Source organism: Geotrypetes seraphini, chromosome 3, assembly GCF_902459505.1.
Source record: "Geotrypetes seraphini chromosome 3, aGeoSer1.1, whole genome shotgun sequence".
Lineage (NCBI taxonomy): Eukaryota > Metazoa > Chordata > Amphibia > Gymnophiona > Dermophiidae > Geotrypetes > Geotrypetes seraphini.
In genome coordinates, this window is record NC_047086.1 from 305,626,484 (window position 1) to 305,644,685 (window position 18,202).

At 41.8% G+C, this 18,202-nt stretch overlaps 1 protein-coding gene across 1 annotated transcript in view; it reads right to left on the minus strand.

Annotated features, from left to right (window-relative positions):
• Positions 1-18,202, minus strand: part of ACTR2 (actin related protein 2) — a 104,326-nt gene that overhangs the window by 23,902 nt on the left and 62,222 nt on the right. The window contains exon 8 of the mRNA XM_033939817.1: positions 13,565-13,697. Within this exon, the coding sequence (XP_033795708.1) occupies positions 13,565-13,697 (133 nt within the window). The remainder of the gene's footprint in view (positions 1-13,564; positions 13,698-18,202) is intronic.

Genomic DNA, 18,202 nt, shown 5'->3' on the forward strand with positions numbered 1-18,202 from the left:
CCTGTAATTCCCTCATGGATAAACATAGAAACATGATGGCAGATAAAGGCCAAATGCCCATCTAGTCTGCCCATACGCAATAACCATTATCTTTCTCTCTCTGAGAGATCCCACGTGCGTATCCCAGGCCTTCTTGAATTCAGACATAGTCTCTGTCTCCATCATCTAACACCCATTCTGTAAAAAAGTACAGTGGTACCTCGGTTTACGAGTGCACCGGTTTGCGAGTGTTTTGCAAGACGAGCAAAACATTTGCAAAATCGGTGCCTCGGAAACCGAGCATGGCTTGATTTACGAGCACCCCCCCCTGCGATCCGGCACCCCCCTGCCTCGAACCGGCACCCCCCCCCCCCGCCACGATCGGACCTCCCCCGCCACGATTGGGCACCCCCCCGCCACGATCCGACCCCCCCGAAACGATTGGGCACCCCCCGACACGATCCGACATCCCCCCCCCGACACAATTGGGCACCCTCCCCGCCGCTTCTTACCCTCATCTGGGCTCTTGAAGATCTGCCTACTCGTCTGCTGGGCCTTGAGCATCTGAGCATGCTCAAGGCCTGCGAGTTCACGTTCTGAACGTGAACGTGAACTCGCAGGCCTTGAGCATGCTCAGATGCTCAAGGCCCAGCAGACGAGTAGCAGATCTTCAAGAGCCCAGATGAGGGTAAGAACATAAGAACATAAGAAGTTGCCTCCGCTGAGTCAGACCAGAGATCCATCTCGCCCAGCGGTCCGCTCCCGCGACGGCCCATCAGGCCCATTGCCTGAGCAGTGGTCCTTGACTATTTTTATAATCTATCTCTACTCCTATCCCTATCCTTAATTCTTATCTGTACCCCTCAATTCCCTTGTTCTCTAGGAACCTATCCAAACCTTCTTTGAAGCCATGTAACTTGTTCTGGCCTATCACAGCTTCTGGAAGTGCGTTCCACATATCCACCACCCTTTGGGTGAAAAAGTACTTCCTAGCGTTTGTTCTAAACCTGTCTCCTTTCAATTTCTCTGAGTGCCCCCTTGTACTTGTGCTTCCCCATAATCTGAAAAATCTGTCCCTGTCCACTTTTTCTATGCCTTTCAGGATCTTGAAGGTTTCTATCATGTCTCCTCTAAGTCTCTGCTTCTCAAGGGAGAATAGCCCCAGCTTTTTTAGCCTGTCAGTATATGAGAGGTTTTCCATACCCTTTATCAGTTTAGTTGCTCTTCTCTGGACTCCCTCGAGTACTGCCATGTCTTTCTTGAGGTGCGGTGACCAATACTGGACACAGTACTCCAGATGTGGGCGCACCATTGCGCGATAAAGTGGCAGGATGACTTCCTTTGTCCTGGCCGTGATGCCCTTCTTAATGATTCCAAGCATTTTGTTTGCTTTCCTTGAGGCTGTGGCGCATTGTGCCGATGCCTTCAGTGTTGTATCAACCATTACCCCCAGGTCTCTTTCAAGGTTACTTACCCCCAGCAGTGATCCCCCCATTTTGTAGCTGAACATCGGGTTCTTTTTTCCTACATGCATACAAGAAGCGGCAGGGGGGGTGCCCAATTGTGTCGGGGAGGTCGGATCGTAGCGGGGGGAGTGCTCAATCGTGTCCGGGGGGGGGGGTCGGATCGTGGCGGGGGGGTGCCGGATCGCAGGGGGGGGCCTTCGAGGGGAGCAATGCCGGTTCTCGGGGGGGGGGGGGGGAACGCATCAAAGCGAGTTTCATTATTTCCTATGGGGAAACTCGCTTTGATAAACGAGCATTTTGGATTACGAGCTTGCTCCTGGAACGGATTATGCTCGTAATCCAAGGTACCACTGTGTATTTCCTTAGATTATTTCATCCTATGCCCTCTCATTGCAGAGTTTCCTTTCAAATGAAAGAGACTAGACTTATGCACATTTACATTAGGTAGGTATTTAAACATCTCTATCATATCTCCCCTCTCCTGCCTTTCCTCCACAGATTGAGATCTTTAAGTCTGTCCCCTTATGCCTTATGATGAAGACCACACACCATTTTAGTAGCCTTCCTCTGGATCGTCTCCATCCTTTTTATATCTTTTTGAAGGTGTGGCCTCCAGAATTGTACACAATATTCTAAATGAGGTTTCACCAAAGTCTTATACAGGGGCAACAATACTTCCTTTTTCCTACTGGCCATACCTCTCCCTATGCAACCTAGCATCCTTCTAGCTTTCACTGTTACCTTTTTAACCTGTTTGGCCACATTAAGATCATCACATACAAATCACACCCAAGTCCCGGTTGTGCACATAAGTTCTTCAACCCCTAAACTGAACCATTCCCTCAGGTTTTTGCAGCCCAAATACATGAGCTTGCATTTCTTAGCATTAAATTTTAGCTGCTAAATTTCAGACCATTCTTCAAATTTCATCAGGTCTTTTCTTCATGTTATTCATACCATCTGGCGTTGTCTACTCTATTGCAGATTTTGATATCATCCTCAAAGAGGCAAATCTTACTCGACAACCCTTCGGCAGTATTGTTTATAAAAATGTTAAAAAGAGCAGGCCCAAGAACAGAACCTTGAGGCACACCACTGGTAACATCCCTTTCCTCGGAGCGATCTCCATTGATCACTACCCTCTGTTGCCTTCCACTCAACCAGTTCTTGACCCATCCCGTCACTTTGGGACCCATCCCAAGGGCACTCAGTTTATTTATTAGACGTCTGTCTCATTAAAGTCACAATATTATAGATATGGAGGTCCAGAATCCCCATTCCCCCTAAATTCCTATCTAATGTAAATTTCTTGTAATTTATTTGTGCCAGCTTATTCCTCCAGATAAAGGACCAAATAATAGCACAAAAATTATTTTCATCCTTTTTAGGTGATTCATTGAGTAGTTTGAAGAGGATATATCATTTTGGGAAACATGATCTTAACAAAACTCTGCTGCACAACTTATCTTTTGTTAACCTCGCTACACACATTCCTCAAATCTCTTTATTGATTCCCTATCCGCCTTCGCATACAATTCAAACTCCTATTACTTATCTACAGGTGTTTTCATTCTGCAGCCCCTTAAGTATCTTTCCTCACTTCCCTCCTTATACATCTGAGAACTTCATTCCTCAAACAAGTTACTTTTTATCTGTATCCTTCTCCTCCACTGCCAATTCAGGACTGTTTCTTTCACCTCACTGCCCCATATGCCTGGAATAGACTACTTGAATCCATGTCACACGCCCCTTCCCTTGTTCAAAAGTAGGCTGAAAACCCACCTTTTCAAGATTGCCTTCAACACATAATCCTCTCGCCTCTGCCCATCACTCAAGCCTTAACCAGCCCCAGCTAACTGTAACCTCTAACCTGGCATCCTGTTTATTTCTCTTGCTTGATTAGATTGTGAGCTCATTCGAACAAGGACCGTTTCCTTCATGATCCTGTACAGTGCTGTGTACGTCTGGTAGCAATTTATGTTGCCATCAGGCATTGGCCAGAGACTGGTGGATGTTTGCTATGTGACCAGCAAATGCCCTGATAACAGACACTGATTGGCAAGAGATCTCGGTGGCGGGAAGGAGAAGAAAAGAACAAAGTGCTTGATCAGTACTGGACAGAATTGGTGAGGAGTTGGTGGAGGTAACACAAGCTGTATGCTGGAGTGAAGATTGGAGTTGGAGTGAAGATTGGAGTTGGAGTGAAGAGAATAAAGCAGTCAGGAAAACAGTCTATGCTTAGACTTTTGTGCCTTCCTGAGTTGCCATGAAACCAGGTTCCAGGGAACAGTCTCCTTGTGCCCTCCTGCTCGAGAGAGACCAAGAGTGAGATTGTACCCAGCCAGAGCGCAACTTCACCTCTGGTAATCAAAGGATTGACAGCTGTTGGTGCTGGCTTTCATCATTCCAAGAACTGATACCTGCAGGTGGGTTGAAATCAGTCCGACACCCATAGAACAGAGAAGGCACTGGTTCACTAAACAGGAGAGAGTGCATCACGTTGGGGAAGCCTCTGCTTGTAAATGGTGAGCATGCATACCCTTCTACTATAGTTAGATAGATAGATGGCAGTGTTCTTGCCTTGGGTAGGTTTAGTACTAAATCCTAGCTGTGTCAATCTATAAATATTTACCCATGCATGTATGTATATAAGCTTTGCATTACTCTGTTTCAGGGGTGTCCAACCTTTTGACTTCCCTGGGCCGCTTTAGCCCCCCAAAAAATGTTTCTGGGGCCGCACAAACGCGCAAACACTGCAGCAAGACAGAGGAGGAAGCCGACAAGACGGTAAACATCCGGGGGCAGCAGAGGAAAATACTGCATCGCCCTCGACCAGGGCCACACAAAATACTTCAAGGGGCCGCAGGTTGGACACCCCTGCTCTATATCCATGCACAATTATTCTCCATTGGGCTAACAGCACAAATAAAGGCAATTTTTTTTTCTCTGGCTGCGTGATCATTGCTTACAAGCAAGTAACCAAGCAAAGAGCTGTTCCTAGGGCAACGGAAGACAGTACTACCCCTAGACCTACAAGATTTTTTTTTTTAATTATCAGCACTGATTCTCTTACAATACCACTATTGTGTGCTTCTTGTATTTACCAGGTCTCACCGTGTCTTTGTAGGTAGAACTGTTGCAGCCATCATGCTGCGGCTTTTTTCAGGGTCAAATGAGGTTGAAGAAGTTTATTGAAAATGCTCCTACAAGCAGCGCCCAACAAGTTTCACCTATGTGGCTTCTTCAGGGGCAAATAACTAACTGAAGTTGAAAACTGCTTTTGCCATCATAAAGCTGGTGTTCAGTGTACTCTTTTCAAACAAGATCATGATGTCCAGCAAGAAGCTTATAGAACTAGAGATGTGACATTTTACAATGCAATTAAGCTTGTTGTGCTTACCATGCTTTAAGCTTATAGCACATCTCTGCTGAGATGTATTTTCATAAATTATCAAAGTTGGCACTTTGCTGCTTGACGATAAAATGGTGGCTGGCCAGGTTACAAATTTTGTCAACTAATTCTGAAGTAAAAACATCTCAGGATAATTGCAGAGTTTCTAAGGTATCCTGATCTGTGTGAATCCATTGCTTAAATGCAATATCATCATCATGGTCACTTTCTTTAAAATAATCAGTAAGATATTCCTCCAGAGGAATCCTCCCAGGGCATTTTTCACACGGTTGTAACATGCAATCTTCTGAGTTAATATCACAAACAGTTTTGCTCAAAAGCAATTTGTAGTCCTTTGGAAGTGAAACAGCAGAAAGCATAAATTTCACATTTTGATGAATTGTACAGACACAGACTGAATGATTTTCTGTTGAACTGACTAATATATCATTTTGGCCTAAGCTCACAGAATTTTGCAAACTCAATTTCAGGCCCATACTTTTCCCGATAAATGGTGTAAAGTTCCTTCAGGTTGCACAACAGCAATCTTTTCTGCTTTGCTACTTTTTCACCATTAATCCTCACAGAAACTTAAACCTTTTGGCCTGGGCAAATACTAGAAATTCCATCTTTGTAAAAATCTAGGATTTTTTGCTCAGCGAGTATTTTCCCTTGATTTGGTGTTGGAATAAAAAGAATACTATCCTCCTGACTCTTTTTACCATTTTGGTTGAGACACTGAATTATTTTGCAGTTTTCTCAATCCTTCAACAAAGGTAATAGTACCTTTTTTATATTTATCACTTGCTGATTCTTCTTCAATATCAGCAAGAGTTAAGCCACTAACAGCTGCAATTTGATGACCTTCACTGAATTTATGCTCGACATAACTGAAAGAATACACTGGATTTTGAAAGGAGACATACCAAGAGATGTAAAACTGGCATTGAGGTTTTCAGCTGCATTAATGGGACCATCACTACCAAAACCAGATTGAGAGCCTCCTGCTTCTTCCAACTTTGCATTAAGGTCTTGCCTACAATGTGGACAAAGTTTTTGGCCTGGTTTAAAATCTTGTTTTCTAAAAGCTTTCAGATGAACAGCTATAGCAAGATCAACTGACCAGACTTCTGACATTCCTGTGATTCTGCTTCCTGAAGGGATTACAGCAGGATTTTTGTAGAAATTCAAATTTGGTCAGAATCAAAGCTTCATGATAAGAGTAAATCCTAGATTCCACAGATAAACTCAAAAGTCCAGAGCATCTTTTTATTAATTCTTGATCTTCTGAAGAGAAATTGTTAATGGACTTTAAGCCACTTTGGCCAGAATAAAAACCTAGTGGTTTGTGGCATGCAGAACCACAAGGACTTAATTCAATGTTAATCTCTAAAAGATAGAATAGTCACCTAAAAATAACAATAATAACAGAAATGTGAAATTAATCAAGGAAAACTTATAAGAGCACAATCAGAAAACAGAAATGATACCTGTTAAACAATAGAAACCCCCCTAGCTTTTTTAATAGAAAGGAACAGATGGAAATAGGATGCCCAAATAGTTTCATCAATCAGACATTGTACCATAAAGAGTACAATGGTGTCACAGGCCAGGGCATATTCCCAAAATCTCTGCCTCAAAACACTGCTAACATTACATTTTGAAATGAAATCACAGTTTCTTACAAAGGTGATATTTTTGCATGTGTAAGTTTGCACGCAGTAATTATAGCACAACTTAACATCCATTTTGAGGAGTCATTTAAAAACGTACATGGCAAAGCAAGATGCGTCATAAGCTAAAAGCATGTTAAGCACAACGAGCTTAGCTACACTGTAAAATATCTCTCAAGCTCCTTTGTACGTTATACAATAGAGCACCATGCAAATAATGCATATCTTTAAACATAAAAACATAAGAATAGCCTTACTGAGTCAGACTAATGGCCCATCAAGCCCAGTAGCCCATTCTCACAGTGGTCAATCCAGGTCACTAGTACCTGGCCAAAACCTAAGAAGTAGCAATATTCCATGCTACCGATACAGGGCAAGCAATGGATTCCCCCATGTCTTTCTCAATAACAGACTATGGACTTTTCCTCCAGGAACTTGTCCAAACCTTTCTTAAAACCAGCTACACTATCCGCTCTTACCACATCCTCTGGCAATGTGTTCCAGAGCTTAACTATTCTCCGAGTGAAAAAAAATTTCCTCCTATTGTTTTTAAAAGTATTTCCCTGCAACTTCATCAAGTGTCCCCTAGTCTTTGTAATTTTTGACGGCATGAAAAATCAATTCACTTGTACCCATTCTACTCTACTCAGGATTTTGTAGACTTTAATCATATCTCCCCACAGCCATCTCTTTTCCAAGCTGAAGAGCCCTAACCGTTTTAGTCTTTCCTCATATGAGAAGAATTATATCCCCTTTATCATCTTGGTAGCTCTTCTCTGAACCTTTTCTAGCACCACTATATCTTTTTTGAGATAGGGAGACCAAGATGAAACAAATGAGTTCTGTAGCAAAAAAAGATGCTATTTCAAAAACCATAAAAAAATTTCTTAAAAACCCTATACAACAGAGAAATTTGCACCCAAAAAATAGCAAAGCCTCCTAGTGCAAATCCCAGATGTACTTCATGGGCCATGACTATTGGTCCAGTTATGGCCTGAATCAAAGTATAGGTCAGAAGAAATGAGGAGTCAAAGTAGGCCTTAAAATTTTTTATTTTAACATTTTTCGCAGTAGTTTCCTGTCCATAAATAGGGAGGCAAACTTTGTACAGTCCCCTGACAGGTTTTGTTGGGCTGCAGTGCTTGGACAAAGTAGCTATTTTGGGTTAACAGTTTAGCACTCTGAAGGTGACCTTCATTCGGCTGCATGTAAAGTCTCGAACCAATAGAGAGCCAGTCAAAAATTTTTGCATAGTTTTGTTTGAGACCCTAGAGAACATCAACATAATCCATAATCTGACTCTCTGAAAATGTATGTTATTCCCCTGAGTATCCTTAGTTAAAGAGAAACCTTGCTTCTTTCTGTGTAGGAAGACTAACATTCCTAATAACTTGCCAGCTTTTCCTTCCCACTAATAGATATGGTGGAAGCCACTGCCTGCCATGGGATCTGTAGGATGGAATATTGCTACTATTTGTGTTGCTGCTAAGTATCTGTGACCTGGATTGGTCACTGTTGAAAACAGGATACTGGGCTAGATGGACCACTGGTCTGACCCAGTATGGCTATTATGTTCCTAATAGATAACTTATGCCGTTCTATGATTCAAGGAAAATAAACAACACGCTTACATAGAACACTGTAAATGAAATCAAGAAAAACTTTTTAAAGAATTTCTAATTCATACTCTCATATGTAGAAAGGTTGTACTCAGAGACATGGAGGAAAAAGGGGAACTAAGTCCCCCCAAAACCTCACCACCCAATCATTGCAGTACATCCACTTCACAAGGTAATAATGTTGTGCAATGCATCAAAAATAAACAGCACTTATCTTATTGTATAAAATTCTATGGCCTCAACGTGCCACGTTTCATTGTTTCTTCAGGAAGCCAAACAAAGCATCCAAAAGACTGAGTGTCAGTCTCTTCTAAAGCTCACAAATTGATGTATAACAAATTCCACTCCTCTGCTCTATGATTCAAATCATCATTAATTTGTTTCCTAATGACCAACATCTTTTGTTTGGTAGCTTCATTCGGCCAAGTCATATGGCACCTGTGAATGGCATGTAATTCACCCAAAAGGCATAGAAATTCAGCCTCCCCATTCGTTTTCCCTCAATACTACCTTGGAGGCCTCTCAGAAAGTGGCTGGGCTAATATATAGAATATCATTAAGTTGCTGATATTCCTGCCATTTTGCTCGTAAATATATAAGAAATTTATGGCTAGTACACAGGTAAGAGGGGGAACTATCATGCCCTTTTATTTGGATCAGATATTATGGTTAAGGAGAATGATCTGATAATGTGGATGCCAGTATTTTAACATCCTCCTGCCCTCTTTATCCCAAATCAGTTTGGAATGATGGAAAGGTAGTTGTTTATGTAACAGGATAGTCACCCCTTTCTTTTGACCGCTGTAAGTAGAAATCCTCTCTCTCCTACTCAACCCCTTTTCAATTTCTCGTGTTCTACCATAATCAGGTGAGTCTCTTGAATATAGGTGGCATCTACATTTTCTTCCAGGACTCAAGATAAAATCTTTTATTTCATTTTATGGGAGAGTGAATGCCATCAATATTTGAAGTAGCAAGTTCCAGTGTAACCAAAGATAACACAATATATAAAATATAAAAACAAAACACAAAAAAAATCCTAGTTCATTAATGCATCTTATTTTCCAACAAGCTCACCAACTAGGCTTGTAAAAAACAGTTACATATTTACTCTGGATTAACATTGCTCCATTCACATCCCATATTAATCTATGTCTGGGTCCTCTCCATCACTAACTCAATAACTTTTCCAAACATCCAAAACTACACACAGACATCCACATACATATTCTCTCCTTCCCCTCCCACAATACTAGCATATGCTACTAACTTCCTCCTCATCCTTTCCCATCTCAGAGGAAACCCAAATCTTCCGAATGCTAAGAAAACCCAAAGGATTAAAATCCCCCTCCCTCTTATAACACATCTTAGAACAATGAAGAACAGTTAAAGAAAATGTTACTTGTATGTCACATGCTAAGTTATCAGAGAATGGCTTATTATACTGTTTATTATACGGAGTCCTACCAACAATGGCCACATAATCCAAAAGGGAGTAGCCAGGAAACCCAAACAATAACCTAAAAAGTCAGCAGTCTGTGTACCCTGTCCATGCCAACCAACACCAGTATTGCGAGGGCATGAGCCATTCAGGACTCGCTCCTACATTGAAAAGGTGGGTTATATGGGGAGCTGATATAATTAAACCAAACAGAAGCCATTATTGCATCAGAGAGGCCAAAACAATGATATGACTAACACTATTAGCATGTATCAAAGGCCACACTCCAAGACCTTGGAGGTTCATCCCCGAGTCAGTTCCTACTGGAGTCACCTAACTATGGACAAGGATGTTGAGGATTTGAGAATTTACTTGGCCACTTCTTTATCAAGTAATGTTACTTATTTACCATCCTTCCAAATATGTAAGAGCAAACAATGCCCTTAAGGTGCAGTGCTGTACAAAAAGGCATCAGCTCCTTTTTCAACACTGCGACTCTGGCGAAGTGGTTTTTTTTTTTTTGGAAAAAAAAGAAAAAGCAGCAGCTTATATCCTTCATACTCCAGCCTATCAAGCTTTATTTCTCCATCCATTGAAGGTAGCATGCAATAGCTGTGCATAGCTTTTATTTGCATCTTCGCTGTTCCAATTCTATGCACTCTTTTGTGCCCACAGTTGGAGCTGAGTTGTTCAATGCCCAGATGATTAAGAAGCCAGGTGTTTAAGTTTATCTTTCACTGTTTCTGGCAGACTTAACATAATGTTTCTCCTGGTTTTATTTTCCTGTTCCCCTAGCCAACTACATTATGTGGGTGGCTTTCTGCAGCTCTTCTAACTGGCGAGCCAAGTGAAGGGCCTCAACTTCGTGCTCAGGTGCTCTTTGCCCCATTTCACAGAGTCACCTCAAATGTGAATCGAACTTCTCATTTATTTTAACCACAGATGACTGCAATTTATTGAGACAGTCTTCAAGGCCCGAAGAAACCATGCACAAGATCTCTTGCAACCCTCTTGCCAGTGTAGTAACCCTTGTGGGACCCTCCACCATCTTTGCTTCATTCATTCAGTCTTGTTTTAGAACTTTTGCTGACATACCCTTGTGCAAGCACCTCTATAAGGATTACCAAACCAGCAAAGCTTGAGACAACTCAGAGACAAAGATCGGTCACCAAGAGAGGGCTTTGGGGAAAATTCACCTCAACCTTTGGGTTTCCCGTAGAATTCTTCTCCCACATGTCCTGCTAGGAGCTTAGCATCATGCTCATCTCCCCATCAACTCACCAAATAAATTAATAAGATTTCCTTTTCCTTGATCCATGCTGACTCATTCCTATTATGCCTGAAAGCTATCAAAACGGTGTACATTCAAAATTAGTAGGTATTTTTTGACCTGGAAGCCTCACAGTCTAAGTCTATAACCGAGACAATGAAGGATTACATGACTTGCCCAAGATTACAAGAAGCTGCAGTGGGATTTGAAATGGGCCCCCCTACTCCTTGACTCATGCGCCAGCTCCTACACACCCTGTATGGCCTTGTCTCAAGATGTGGATATTTGCTGCAGCCACCACAGCAGAAAAACTCCCTGCTGAAAAAACAATTAGAGCTGCCCCTAGAGCCTCACCCAGGTCTGTCATGCAGAGCAGTTTCCTGCCTGCTCATTGACTTTAAAAAGTTAAGGAAAACCCTGTAAAATTGTCTGAGCTGGCCTCATAAGCAAAGCTCATGGGCTACAGCTTGGAAACACAGACACCTCCAAGCTGAAACACTTTGATAATAAATCTGACCCATAAACATATATCAAGTCAACTTTAACTATTTTCAATATAGAAAAATATATTAGAAAGATGCTTTATGAAGTGGGCAAATGTATCAAACTAAAAGCACTTATTTTCCTAGTGCAATGGTTCTCAAATAGTGTGCCGCAAGAGGTGGTTAAGTGCGCTGCAAACTGTTGTCTGTAAGTATTTTAGAGGTGAGGCACAGGGAGGGTGCAAGAGAGATATGGTGAGGCTCAAGAATGCAAGAGGGAAAGAGTGGTGAGGTGTGGTGAGGCTGAGAAGCAAGTGTGAGAGAGGTGAAAATAGTAAGGGGAGGGTGCAGGGGTGAGTGGTAAGGGGAGGGAGCATATGAACGTATTAGTGTAGAACATAATCTTTTCCAGCGAAAGGAAAATGGTAAAACCAGAGGACATAATTTGAGGTTGAGGGGTGGTAGATTCAAAGGCAATGTTAGGAAATTCTACTTTACGGAGAGGGTGGTGGATGCCTAGAATGCGCTCCCGAGAGAGGTGGTGGAGAGTAAAACTGTGACTGAGTTCAAAGAAGCATGGGATGAACACAGAGGATCTAGAATCAGAAAATACTATTAAAAATTGAACTAAGGCCAGTACTGGGCAGACTTGCACGGTCTGTGTCTGTATATGGCTATTTGGTGGAGGATGGGCTTGGGGAGGGCTTCAATGGCTGGGAGGATGTAGATGGGCTGGAGTAGGTTTTAACGGAGATTTCGGCAGTAGGAATCCAAGCACAGTACTGGGTAGAGCTTTGGATTCTTGCCCAGAAATAGCTTATTAGAAAAAATTTAAATTGAATCAAGTTGGGCAGACTGGATGGACCATTCGGGTCTTTATCTGCCGTCATCTACTATGTATGTTACTATGAAAAGTGAACTAGCGGGTGGGAGTGTGGGGTGGCACATGCCTGGAGTGTAGCCAGCAGGCTCCGGGTCACCCTCTCTGCCACATGGCAGGGCCAGAGACAGGACAGCGCAATGTGTGGCAGTTGTTCCCAGGAGCAGGGAGCTAGGCCTGCTTTTTCCAGTCTCTCTGGGACAGAGCGTCTCGATGGAATGGTCATTCTCAGGTATGCCCTTTGATTGTTCTCTGACTGCATTTCTCTCAGTTACAGTTTTCTTAGATTGCAGCTATTAAATGTCAATATGGACAGCGTGCTTATGTCTTTCAGGACTATATAAATGATGAATAGTAATAGTCGTCCTCCATGATGGGAAACACCTGTGGAGGGGTTTTTCCTTTCTGTGAGTGAACTCAGCTTTTCTTTTATTATTTTTTATGTTGTCCAGCACCTCAGGGGTTTCCTCACTAATATTAAATGAAGATGAAATGAGGGTATGTTTGGCTCATATGTCCCAACATCGAAAAAGTCACCAAAATGCATCAAACTCATGTTTCACACAACCACACGTAATTTATTAAAACAAGGTTATTAAGCTTTCTGAAGTTTGTTGCTTTTATTCATAGTCTAGTTAATATTTTTTTTTTAATTTTGTGTACAAGTGCACCGAAAAATATTTCATTTGTTTTACAGTGTGCTACAAACCAAAAATGGTTGAGAACCACTGCCCTAATATATTGTATAGAGGAAAAGAAAAAGTAAAACAGTAGGCTTTTTATCCTTAGGACAACTCATCTTCAACAACTATGGGCTACAAATTTAAAAAAAAAAAAAAAAAAAAAAAAAATCAGATTTTGCAGCCTTTCCATGCTGCAGTTAGTCATGCTACACAGTGAAAATCAGGCTTTCCTCAGCAACACAGAAATATGCAAAGAATGTTAGCAAATATTAGTTTAACAGCAGTCAACCTATGTTGAGTACTGGAAACATGTAAATCTGTTTTAAATTTGTCTATATTCACAGTGTATATAAGAAGAGAGGATTCTAGTGATAGTATGATACTGTACAAGGTTTAGAAGAAGAGCCTGCCAAGATCTAAAATGGTGCTGCTCAGCCATGCCAAAAGCAATGAACTAGTTTTATGAAAATAAACCAGAAAGGGGATTAAAACACAATTAACTGCAAGCTGAATACTCTGCAGCAATTCTTCTAAATGCATAAAAATGGACTATGAAGGTTTACATTCCCTGTTAGCAGCAGTGTGCTGGTGTCTGAGCAATCACATTGCTCCCTCTGGTGACAGCTGGTACCGTATTTGTGAGCCATCTAAACAGCCTGATTAACATGCAGCTGACTTACTGAAAGTTTTTCCACATCTCCTTTCAGAACTCGTTCCAAATAAAGCTGTTTCAGTTCCCGTTCCAGTCGAGATGGGAGTCCTGGATACATGGTGGAACCTCCAGAGAGTACAATGTGTTTGTAGAACTCAGGCCTGAAGCGAAAAAAGAAATTCTATTAAACACAATATGTACTACACATAACCAGGATACTTTAAAAAAAAAACGGAAGATAACATATTTTGAAATTCAGACAGCACTAATTAAACAAAAATTGGCAAATGACAATTTGCTTGCATTAGTGACATAACCACACACAATATAGTCATGTTATTAAACAAAGTGTTCTTCAGGCTGAGGAAAGTACATCATCCCTTGGGTATGGCTGCCTAAACAAAGAACTCTAATGGGGAACATGAAATGAATACTTTGAAACCAGGCTGCATTTTGATTAAAATTTTAATTGCAATTAAAGGTATGTTATCCCTATCCCTCTACCCCCTGCAGCTCCTTGTGACTTAACCCTCCATTTCCCTGAGTCACAAGGAGCTGCAGAGGGATTAAAAAAAATATATATATATACCTTTAATCGTGTGATTAATCGTGACTACAAATTTCAGATCAAAATGCAGCCCTTAAAAATTTTAAAGAATAAAAAAACAATGAAAAAGAAATATAAAATAAAAATTGAAAAATTACAAATTAAAGAATCTAAAACAGCATGAGGAATAGTTAAAAACAGCCTTATAGTTTTCACAGCCTACTTTTCTAAACAAAAATCAAGCTGTGAGCACCTTAGAAGTGGTAGAATATCTAAAATTACCAATGTCCATCCAGGCGAAGATACAGGAATTCAAAGGAAAAAATTAGTTCTGACCAAATAAATTTCCTTTAGTGCAACAGATCAATCCAGAACAAGTGAGTTTTGTCCACCTACCAGCAGGTGGAGAAAGAGGCCATAAATTATAATATGCCTCGAGTCCTGAAGCTCAGTTACCTCCCAGAATGTCGATAACAAATCAGTATCAAATAAGCAAAACCCAAGAAAAGATCTGCCAGGAACAGTCTCCTTCCTCTGACCCCAGTATGATACAGACCAGTGCATCGCAAACTGTGTGCTGTCCAAGATTCCAGGTGTGCCACGAGACACCGGGAAGGAGGAGAGGCACCTGCCTACTGCCCACAGGACGTGCCTCTCGCAGTGAGAGGCACATCCTGTATGCAGTCAGCCAGCGCCTCTCCTCTTCCCCAAAGCCTCTCAGCGCTTCTTCCCTTCCAGCACCCCCTCCCCCCGGCAGCTCAGGGTCACGTCTGCAGGGCCTTTGCGCATGTGCAGACGTTGACGTGATGTTGTCATGCATGCATATGACATTATCGTGTCAATGTCTGCACGCTTCCGGATGCCCTCGAGCCACGACCACCAGTTTTAGGTGCCACAGCTTTGCAAAGTTTACGAGATACTGATGTAGACCATCGCACATTAAACATAAAAGTCCGGGAATCAAGAACAAACTTCCTGATCATGCAGAAAAAGTTCCAGGGAGGGCTCCTGGATTGATCTGTTGCACTGAAGGAAAACAAATTATCCATTAAGAACTACATTTTTTTCTTCCTCAGTGTGACAACAGATCAACCCAGGACAAATGAAATATATACACTTCCCCCTCCCCATTCGCGGTTTCTGCACTCGTGATTTCATATAATCGCAATTTTTTTCTGGGGAGGGGAAAAATAAAATAAACCATATTTTTTACCTCCCTGCCGCTTTCCCAGCATTACCTGGTGGTCTAGCGGGCTTTTGGGGCAGGAGTGATCTTCCTACGCTCCTGCCCTGTGCAGATCGCCATGAGGAAATGGCTGTAGGGAGTTCCGTCGTAATCTCGAGAGACTACGGGAACTCACAGCAGCCATTTGTTTCTTTTCCTCTGGGGTTGTAAAGCTTACAGAGTCTTGCATCTTAAAGTATAAAAGCAGTCATCATATAGGGTGGGAACTGGAAACTCCCACCATTAGTACCAAAGCCCAAAAAGAGGTATCCAGCTTAGCCACCACAGCAAGGCATTGTGCCAAGCACAAGTATGAACCGAGAAACAGGTCGCAGATCTGCAAATGCAGATGACCTGAGATTCAGCAATGGAAGCAGCCATTTCCAAAAGGAATGAGCATGGCACACTGATGGAGGCTGCTTTCTGAAAGAAACATAAGCCGAAAAACACGCCTTCCTCATCCAGCAACAAATCATACCTTGGAAATCGCATAGCCCTTCTTAAGGCTAGAAAATAGCACAAACAAATGGACTGGGGAACTGAAGTCATTGGTGACCTCCAGGTAATAAAGCAACACCTGCCTAATATCCAGAAGCTTAAGCTGGGAAAAATCTGAACCAAAATCCTCCCTACAGAATGAAGGAAGAAGCAATGCCTGATTAAGGTGAAAGGAAGAAGCAACAAAGAAAAAAATCCAACGTAGTCTGCAGTGGGCCAAACAGCAAGAAGAAACCAAGAGAAAACTGCAGGCTATGTATAAGATGCAGGCAATGTTTATTGTACCAAAATAATATGCAGTAATATACAATCTTATTACCAACCAAGGGACCCGAGGAAGAAAGGAAGAAGCAACCTTAAGCAGAAAGGATGGAACAGGATGAATAGAAACTCCTCCTTCTATTAAGACCAAGAAAGAGTACAAGATACACGAGTACAAGATACACCCCAAAACTCTTGACACTTGCTTGGCCAAAGTAATAGCCACCAAAATCATTGTCTTGAGTGTAACATCTTTCAGAGAAGCCCCCGCAGCAGCCCTTCAGGACCAAATTAAGATTTGCAGATTTTAAATCTTTGGAAAACAAGTTCTTTGTTTTCTTCAATTTTCTCAATAAATATAGAATCAGTACCTAATCATATGCAAATGGAAGTAATTGCGATTCAGTGCAATTCAGATTTGAAGACAAAATACAGAGTTGGTTTGCTTGAATTTTAAAAATATTTGCCAACAAGGCTTGAAGATACTCAAAAATACTTATTGGTGTGAGCAGTTATTTACACTTATGAAAGGAAATAAGTATCAGATCCAGAATTATCGACATTCACCTTGGGTCAGTTTTAAAAGTAATCACTGTGGACAAGTGATAGAAAAAATAGCAGAAAAGAGATGCCAAGTGTCAGGAAGAAAACATTAATTTTCTTGTTCTTGTTTTATACTGTACTTTTCAAAATAAATCCAAGTTTCTATGAAAAATTACATTTTTGCAGCACACAAACTTAAACTTTGCTCATTTGGCCGATGTTTGACATACTCGTTTTAGAACCTTCCCCAGTGTTTTGCTCTTGATTATGCAGAGTTGATTACATCTGCTGTCTGTTTAGGAAGAAATGCATTTGTTTCTTTTCCTCTGGGGTTGTAAAGCTTGCAAAGTCTTGCATCTTAAAGTTTCTTTGTAAATATTAGTACTTTTAGGGCTCCTTTTACTAAATTGCATTAGGACATTAACACGCGGAATAGCGTGAACTAGAAGCTAATGTCAGCATTGAGCTGGCGTTAGTTCTAGCTGTGTAGTATGTGGTAATATCCTGTGTGCGCTCAAAACACTACCGCATCTTAGTAAAAGGAGCCCTTAGGTTTTGGTCCTGCATTTGCATGGAGTTATCTGTTTTCTGGTAGGAATGAATGTTGAAAAGCATACAGTGTGCTTTGTGTATTTTAATTTTGTGGTTAACTATTATGTGTTGTTAATACGATTATATTGTGTGTATATGTATATATGAAAAAGGAATGGAAAAAATGGTGTTAAATTAGTACTATTATGGGGGCGGGGTCTGGGGTGGAGATTATGTGGAGATGGGCACGACTTAGCCCAGTGTTCTTCAACTGCCGGTCCGCGGACCAGCCAGTCCACAAAATAATTATTTTATTTTCGCCGGTCCATAAGTGTCAAAAGGTTGAAGAACACTAGCTTAGGGGACACCATTGGTCAAACATTCCTTAGCCTGCCAATAGGCTGCATGGGAAAGCAGGACTGAAGGTTGGTGTCTCCTAGGCTATTGGTCCTTCCTCCTCTGCAGCTTATTGGCTGGCTGGTGAAAATCTGAGCAATGGGCTAATACCATGTATCCCCGAAAATAAGGCCTAGTGTCTATTTTGGGCCCAAAATTAATATGACAGTGTCTTATTTTCGGGTAGGTCTTATTTTTTTTCCTGTACAATGATCATCTCTCCCTTTTTCTTCTCCACCCCAATTCTTCCTATTTCCTTTCTCTCCCCCACATGTGCAGCATCTTTCCTCCCCTCTCATCCATCCACTTGTGCAGCATCTTTCTATCCCTCCCATCACCTCCCCTGCGTCCGTGCGTTCCTCTACCACATCACTGATGATGTCATCAGCAATGCGGCATGGAACGGCTGAGCGTGAGAAGGGCAGGCCGTGATCCAGTCTGTGCTGCCGACACTGCCGTTTGTTTCCAGGTATTTCGGCTCACGGCCGGGGTTCGCATAGGAGGGAGAGATGAAAGAGTTGGCGGAGGGGGTGTGTGCGCAGAGGGGGGGCAGGGGGAAGCGCTGCTACCGGCAACTAGGGCTTATTTTCGGGGGTAGGGCTTATATTAAGACCTACCTCAAAAATCATGCTAGATCTTATTTTCAGGGAAACACATTAGCAGGG